Source organism: Eleutherodactylus coqui, chromosome 10 (assembly GCF_035609145.1).
Source record: "Eleutherodactylus coqui strain aEleCoq1 chromosome 10, aEleCoq1.hap1, whole genome shotgun sequence".
Taxonomy (NCBI): domain Eukaryota; kingdom Metazoa; phylum Chordata; class Amphibia; order Anura; family Eleutherodactylidae; genus Eleutherodactylus; species Eleutherodactylus coqui.
The window spans coordinates 27,847,814-27,855,695 of NC_089846.1; the positions used below are offsets into that span (position 1 = coordinate 27,847,814).

Sequence of the window (7,882 nt, forward strand, 5' to 3'; positions counted from 1 at the left end):
TGGCATCACGGTTGCGGGACGTTGCATGTAGCATGGACAAGCATTAGATAGGATGTTGCAAAGCAACATTGTGATCTTCATGCTGCCGTCTAGCCCTGGCCGTAGGCTGCGTTCCCATTTACAGGTAGCGGCTGAGTCTCTTCCCAGCCATTGCTGCCAATGGAAGCGGAATCTAGCCAATAAGGTTGGCAAGAATGTGTGGTTATTGTCAGGCGCGGCTGAGTGGAGTCTCAGCTGGTACCTATACATGGGAACACAGCCTTATAATAATGAGTCATTCAACATGCCTGTGATGAAATAATACTGTTAGAATGTAACCCATCTTTGCGTGTCAATCTGTCACCCATATGGAAAAGTTAAGTGGATTTAGGCAGGTGTTTAAATGTTCTTCCTGCCAAGCAGAGCTCATCAATATTCATTCCACTGCCTTTCACACCTGAACCAGAGGGGCCTTTGATCTCATTTGCTCCTTTTGGGACCATCAAGAAAGCCCTTTGTTGTAATGAAAACAAAATTAGACATTTGCAGGAGATCCCATTGTTTCCCTGTTCCTCCAATACACATCCTACAGACTTGCTGACTGCAACTTCCTACCACTGTGATGGGATAAAAAAAAAATGAATAACGTGGATTATGGGGTATTCATAGCTTCCAGCTCAAGAACAATTTTATTCTCAAAACCGTGAGTGTGCAACGGACGCAGCGCATTCAACTCCCGCCGCTGTATGACCCCCGGGACCCCCAGAATCTCATACCTGTGAAGCTAATCATCTGCCGCATATCATGTTTGGTATCCACTCATGATATGAAATATGGCGGACTATTGGAGTGCCTCATAGGGAAATACGATTGAAATGCTAAATTGGGTTTCCATCCAGAAGATCTGCACATCTCCTTAGCCCGTCTTTGGTGCATCCATCGCTTCCTTGAGATGGGAATTATGAATCCAGCAACCAGGAAGTGATCTTCTGTGCCCGAATGAGGACTGCGGCACGTCCGGCGGAGCTCCGGAGAGCAGCGGGAGGACCCGGACCAAAGCCTTTTAGGTAAGCATTCCTTTTCTCTTTTGGAGTGCAGCTAGGGCTTACTATCGAATGTTAAAATCGCATCGCATGAAAACCGCGATTTAGTGCGTCGCGATGCGACAAAGACGAAGACCCCATGGGGAAACGTGGGCTACAAAAAAAAGTGCAAATCGTGGCAATATAGAGCATGCCGAAATGTATTTTCCTTGCAAGACAACATCAGAGAAAACAGCGCTAATGTGAAGGAACCCATTTGAAAGTGTCGCCTTCACATAAGTGCGCTTTCCCGCGCTATCGCATCACGGCAAAATTAACAGGATATATATTGGATTCATGACAACTACAACTCCCAGCATACAGCTGTCAGAGCATGATGGGAGTTGTAGTTTTCAAACAGCTGGCAATCCCTGATTTAGAATATAGGGCGCCATTTACCAGCGCTGTCTGAGGCCGGATTCACACGGACGTATTCGCGCGTTTATTTGAGCATGAAAAATTAGCATGTACAATACGCAGAAAATACAACCCACTGATTTCAATGGGTTCGTTCACAAGTGCGTATTTGGCATGCGCAATTCCGATACACAAAAGAATACGCAGCACGCTCTATATTCTGCGCAGGGAAAGAACACATCATAGACTCATTAAAATACAATGGCTGAGCGCATCGGTGCGGGTTTTTTTGCACGCACAAAAGTACAGTAAAAAACACTTGCGCACATAAATATGCAACGCCCCATGTACAAATGTGCACGCAAATACGTATTCGCTCTTATGAATCCGGTCTTAGGCTGTATTTATACGGCCAATAGTGAGTCAAGCCCGAGACTCTCAGGCATAACTTCCATCGTACAGAACACGGACACCGCGTCCGTGTGATATGCGCAGACCGCACATCTGCACGTTCCATTCTCATGTGGGACCGGCACGAAAATAGAACATGGTGCGATTTTTCCAACTCTGCAAGAAACAAATCTGCAATGGGATCTATTTTGTGTGCGTTTTGTGCGTCTCACAACGCAGAAAACCCGGGCAAGAATTTCAACTGTGTAAATTGGGCCCAATGACAACATTATTTTAGTTGCCCTTAGCAACCAATCAGAACTCAGCATTCATTTCTTAAACTGTTGTGGTAAAATGACAGCTGAACTCTGATTGGCTGCTGTGGGCTAATCAGTCAGACTCCAGCTTTGTCCGCTCCTCCCCTTCCTCGCTCTATCCTATGACGACGGTCACGTGACTGTCACAGGACCTTAGGGCGGGCCGGTAATGAATGGAGTGATCACGTGATAGCGCAGTGACGTGTGCGGTCATCTGACACGGAGAGCTCTAGCACACGGCGGTGAGCGGGGAAGCCGAGCTGTCATGGCGAGTCAGTCCGCGGGGATCCAGCAGCTGCTGCAGGCGGAGAAGAGGGCGGCCGAGAGGGTAGCGGAGGCCCGGAAACGTGAGCGCACCTGTTGCTATGGTTACCTGGTCAGGGAGGTCTCGTGCCCGCGCAACCTGTTGCTCCCCCAAGCGGATTATCCCGAGTCCCCTGCTGCCGCCTCGGCTTATGTCTGCTGGCGGGGCATGCTGGGAGTTGTAGTCATTAAAGAGTTACTCTGTGCATGTAATGGGGGAGGGGCAGCAACTTTGTAGATGGCATCTCCAGCACTGATGGGGGGCATTCTGTTAGATAGGGGGGCATGAAGTGCTAAAATTTACCCGGCGGGATCGGGATTCTTCACACTTCTTCATTATGCTGCATATTCAGCGGAGAGCCCGGGCTGGGTGATGGATTGAGATGAGGGAGGCAATATAATCATCGCCTTCTTGTATTGCAGGGAAGAACCGGCGCCTGAAGCAAGCCAAGGAGGAGGCGCAGGCGGAGATCGAGCAGTACCGCCTGCAGCGGGACAAGGACTTCAAGGCCAAGGAGGCTGCGGTATGTATCACGCCTGCAGCGGCTCGTTTACAGTTGATAAAGGGGCTCTCCGGGTTGATTCACGGTGCTTTAAACAATAACTAAACTTTTTTTAAAACATCTGACGCGTCGCAATAACATATCGGGAGTTCTGATTGGTGGAGGTCCGGGTGCCAAGACCCCGCCGATTGCGGAAGTAAACGGGCAGAAGTCAGTTTGTCACTAATTGGTCTTTCACTGCTTGGAATTATCGCGCAAACCACCCGATCGAACGGGCGATTTGAATGAATGAGGGGGGAGGCTCCTGCTGCAGCTGGTTATCTTCCAGGCATACGTGGGATAGTAAGAAGGGAGTTCTGGGACACGGAGAGATTTCTGTATATTTTTCTTAGATTTTTTAGGGCGCCTGCACACGGGCAGGATTTCCGCCACTGAAAGCCTGCATAGGATTGCGTTAACAAACGCAATCCTATGCAGACGGCCGCGGTTTGGCGAGCCCCGCACAGAAACGTCACTCACCCGGCCGCCGACTCCAGCCTGCACGAGAATCCTCACCGCCGGATCCGACCTGCTCGTCTGCAGGCGGCCTTAATTGCCATATAAGTAAGAAATGCGCAAAAAAACTAATATATATATACACACACAGTCCCCTACTTGCAAACAAGTCCATTTGTTCGCAGGTCCAAACAAATGGTTGTATGGAACGGGATCGCGTTCGGATCCCGCTCTATACAACGTCGGGTGCCGGCTGTTCTTACAGCGGGCACCCGGCGGCAGCAGTTTCGTCGAGCCGTACCACTCATCGGAACTGTTAACACTTTAAATACCGCTGTCAGAGTGGTATTTAAAGTGTTAACCGTTCCGACAAGCGGCGCGGCTCGTCGGAACTGCTGCCGCCGGGTGCCCGCTGTGAGAAACAGCCGGCACCCAAAGTTCAGGGGGCCCGTACAGCGTCCCGCGATAAGATCGCGGGACGCTGTGCGGTTGCTAGGCAGCTGGGGACTTCCTAAAAGGCCCCAGGGGTGCCTATGCAGAGTGCCCATCAAGCGCACGGCTTGATAGGCGCTCTGCATAGACAGCCCTAGGGCCTTTCAGAAGGCCCCTGGCTGCCTAGCAACTGCACAGTGTCCCGCGATCTGACCGGACAGGCTCCTATCAGGCTTGATAGAAGCCTGTTGGTCCCTGCACAGCATGATGTTATGCCATAGCATGACATCATACTGTGCAGGACAGATTGTTCGCATCTTGCAAAGTTCGTAAATCGATTGTTCGCAAGTAGGGGACTATCTGTAATTTTTTTGTTTGTCCATTCATCAGTTTATCCGCTGTTGGAGTCAGATCCTGCTTACTTCCTCCCCCTCACACACTTCTTCCTCCTTGGGCTCAGCCATTCCTTCCCCTTGCAGTTCCCCTATATTAACATGTCATGTGACCTTGAGAATGTCCGTAAATGACTGTCCGATGCTCTCCAGTGAAGATGAAGGCAGGGGCGTCTGGCTTCTCCTGCACGCATCCATTACTCTGGACGCCGCAGCCGTCTCCTCGGGTGTAGGCTGAATGTTTCTGAGCTTTATATAATCATATTCTATACTCTGACGATTCCCATCATTCTCCGTGATGCATATCGGATGGTGAACCTTCATTATATCACGCACTCAATCATTCACGCTGTAACACTTCATCATCGTGTTTTATGGGATGAACCTTTGTGGTCGAAATTAAAATCGTCATTTAGAATTTTTGTGAATAATTGTCAGATTTCTGGATCTGAAGCCTGGGGTCAGATAGTCTATATCTGATGGTAGATATAGCCTTGTAGGCCATAAATTAGGCTGAAGGCTTTGTGCTGTCTGACACACCCCTGTGGGACAAACTGACATTTGGTCAATTCTACCCAGTGTTATCCAGGGACCGCTGAGTGCCGAGCCGTCAGCATCAGATATACACTGTGTCCCCGAGAGATTGCCGCAGCGTGCGGAGACAGTCACACGATTAGGGAGAGCGAAGTCTGCGGCGCTAACTGGGGGCGACGTCACCCATGGAAACGGCTTTGTGGCGTTTTTTTGTGTTTGCATAAAAGTTTAAAAAGTGAAGACTCCTCCAAGACGCCATCAAGAGCCATTTCATCTAAAGTCCCCTTTACACGTAACTATTATCACTGCTGTATGAATGGGCGGCCCGAGCGAATCAGCGGCTCTAAACAGACCCGGGCGGATGAGCTTACTATGGCTTCATCATAGGGCTACATACAGCTAGTTGGTCTTTACATTGTAATGCAACAGAACTTCAACACGATGCGACAACCGTAGGCCAGATTGGGAGACCATCGTCGGCAGAATGAAATGTGCGTCTTAGTGTGATGGGAGCGGTGACACGAACGTCACACCGCACAGACTGACTCATCCGCCATCATGCAATAGTAGCTCCACCGTACGGACAGCTCTGGATGCTCCAATATGGATGATGACCGTTCACTTAGATTGGCCAAGGCGGGTCTGTGGTCAAATTGTCCATTGTGAAGACCGCCCCTCACACCACACCGTCGTCGTGAACCCTTGCAGTGGTGTCGCTCCAGAGCTACTTCTGGGGTTCTTTTACTTAAAAGATCCCTGAAATTCGTGCTGCTCTCCTCTTACCAGTGGATGCGATTGGCATAGGCAGAGTTTTTCCAAGAACTGCCGTGAGGCACCAGGGCACCCGGCCTTTTTTTTTTTTTTTTTTTGGGTACCTGGTGAGTCCCAAACCCTTCATAGAAACTCCAAGGTGCTCCTGTTTTTTCTAAATGGTACAGTATGGTGTTTAGTAACCAACTGAGATTTGGTCACAGCAATGATGATCTCCAAGCAAGGGTCTGGAGGTGGCATGGCAGTTGAGCTGATCTTTCCACCATTTTGGAGTGCCACACAGCTCATCCGCATGAAGTCGTGGTTTGGGGTGCCATCCGCAACAGCAGCCAGTTGCCTTTAGTACACATCAGGGGCTCATTGACTGCATGCCGTTATGTTTAGGGGGTGCTGTTGCCATCGCACTGCCATATCTTCAGGGCATAACCAATGCCATTGTGCAGCCTCACTCAGCAAGCATGGTTTACAAGGTGGTGTCCAGGTGATTCCTTTTACCAAGATGATCCCCAGATCTCTCTCCGATCAAGACATTAGTGAGTGCTCTCCCTCAGCCTCTTAAGGAGGAACTGTACACTATAGTCAACACTACCCCAGGCCCGTATTCAAGCGCTCATCGAATCAATGTCTCTTTAACGACTATATTTCCCAGCATGGTGACCCCCCCCCCCCCCCCCCCCGACTACTTACTGATCATCCTGCTTATTACGCCACGTGATGTCTAGTTGTTTTGATATAAGAATTGATTGTCCAGAACGTAATTCTCTGTGACTTTCGTCCTCAAGTTGAGCATTTCTTTAGGGTGTGGCGTTTTCTCTGTGGGGCGTTGTATTTTGGCTGAACCCATTGATTTCTACAATACCGGCCAATCATCTACTGTATGGCAGCCTCCCGACTCTCCTCAGATGGTAGATATCAGGGAGAAAAGCATCGGGCGGTTGTCGGGTTTCAGGACTCGATCCTCGGGAGATAAGACTGCGCCAGAAGCGTTTTGTAGAGGTTTTCTCACCTCTTATGGGGCGGTTGGGAGAGGGAGCGGTCGGTCAAATAAGTGTTCGTCCAATAACCTATATAGGCCGCCTGCACACGGACGGAAATCCCGCGGCGGGATTTCCGCCGCTGAAAGTTTGCATAGGAGTGCATTACAATACGCACTCCTATGCAGACGGTCGCGGTTTGGCCGCGCGAAATCTCGCGCGGCAAACAAACCGCGGCATGTCCTATTTTTCTGCGGGGCACGCACTCACCCGGCCGCCGGCTCCGGTCTGCGCATGCGCCGGCTGCGCGGCAGCCGGCACATGAAGGAGCTGGGGCCGCCAGGCGCGGGAGAGTACGCGCTCGTCCCTGCAGGCTCTCGGGTCGGGTCCCGCAGCGAGAATTCTCGCTGCCGGATCCGACCCGCTCGTGTGCAGGCGGCCATAATTAGAAATTCTCTGCACCTCTTTACATCGTGATATCCGTTCCTGCTTAGATTTACCTTGTCTCTATTCTCTCCTAGGCTTTGGGCTGTCATGGTAGCTGCAGCGAAGGAGTGGAGAAGGAAACCTCCGAGAAGATCTCCACCATCCAGGAGAACTATCAGCAAAACCGAGAGCTGGTCTTAGAGAACTTACTGTCCCTAGTATGCGATATAAAGCCAGAGATCCATGTCAATTATCGCATTAACGGTTAGCTTCTCTCTCAGGGCTGACTTGTACTATTTATTGTAGCTCCCCCTGGATTTAGCACTGCCCCATTGTTGTCTATGCAAAGTTAGAATGTAATAGTTGGGGGAGCCATGTATGGTTCTTAGTAGGACGTGCAGTTATACTGGTTTTACCATGAGCCTTACAGAAGGGGTTAACCGTTACACAACATGAGCTTTCTTGTCATGTGAAAGGGGAACAATAAGATGGGAATTGTTCTGAGGGTTGAGGAAGGAGCGTGTCTTAATCAGGTCTCAGACTTTCTACTGAATGTCTTAGTTTTGCACTTCCTTATCTACCTTTCAAAAATTAAACTTCAGTTTTTCTCCATAACTTGTGTCCTTATTCCACCACAACCTTTTGTGAATGAGAGTGAATGAAAACGTATGACTATGAAACCGATGATTTTCAATGTTTTCATTTCGCTGCTTTAATTCTTGCGATGCTGCATGAAAAAAAAAATCACAGCATCTCTTTTCTTTTTGCAGTATCGCCCATTGTTCTCAATAGGGCTGGCGGCGGGAGCAGCAGCAGCGTCTGGCCCATTAAAAACAATGGTAAAAGCTAGCGAATTCCCTGCTGCGGCTGTGACAGCCGTGCCAGGGGATTCCTTCAGAAGCAGTGAGGATGAGGGGATTCCTCGCA

The 7,882-nt window shown here is 49.8% G+C and overlaps 1 protein-coding gene across 1 annotated transcript; it reads left to right on the forward strand.

Moving 5' to 3' along the window:
• Positions 1 to 2,311: 2,311 nt before the first annotated feature.
• On the forward strand, positions 2,312 to 7,570 carry ATP6V1G1 (ATPase H+ transporting V1 subunit G1). The gene is made up of 3 exons (XM_066580714.1): positions 2,312 to 2,472; positions 2,852 to 2,952; positions 7,051 to 7,570. The coding sequence occupies exons 1-3, from the start codon at positions 2,391 to 2,393 to the stop codon at positions 7,222 to 7,224; spliced, it is 357 nt and encodes a 118-aa protein (XP_066436811.1). The 5' UTR covers positions 2,312 to 2,390; the 3' UTR covers positions 7,225 to 7,570.
• The last annotated feature ends 312 nt before the right edge of the window (positions 7,571 to 7,882 follow it).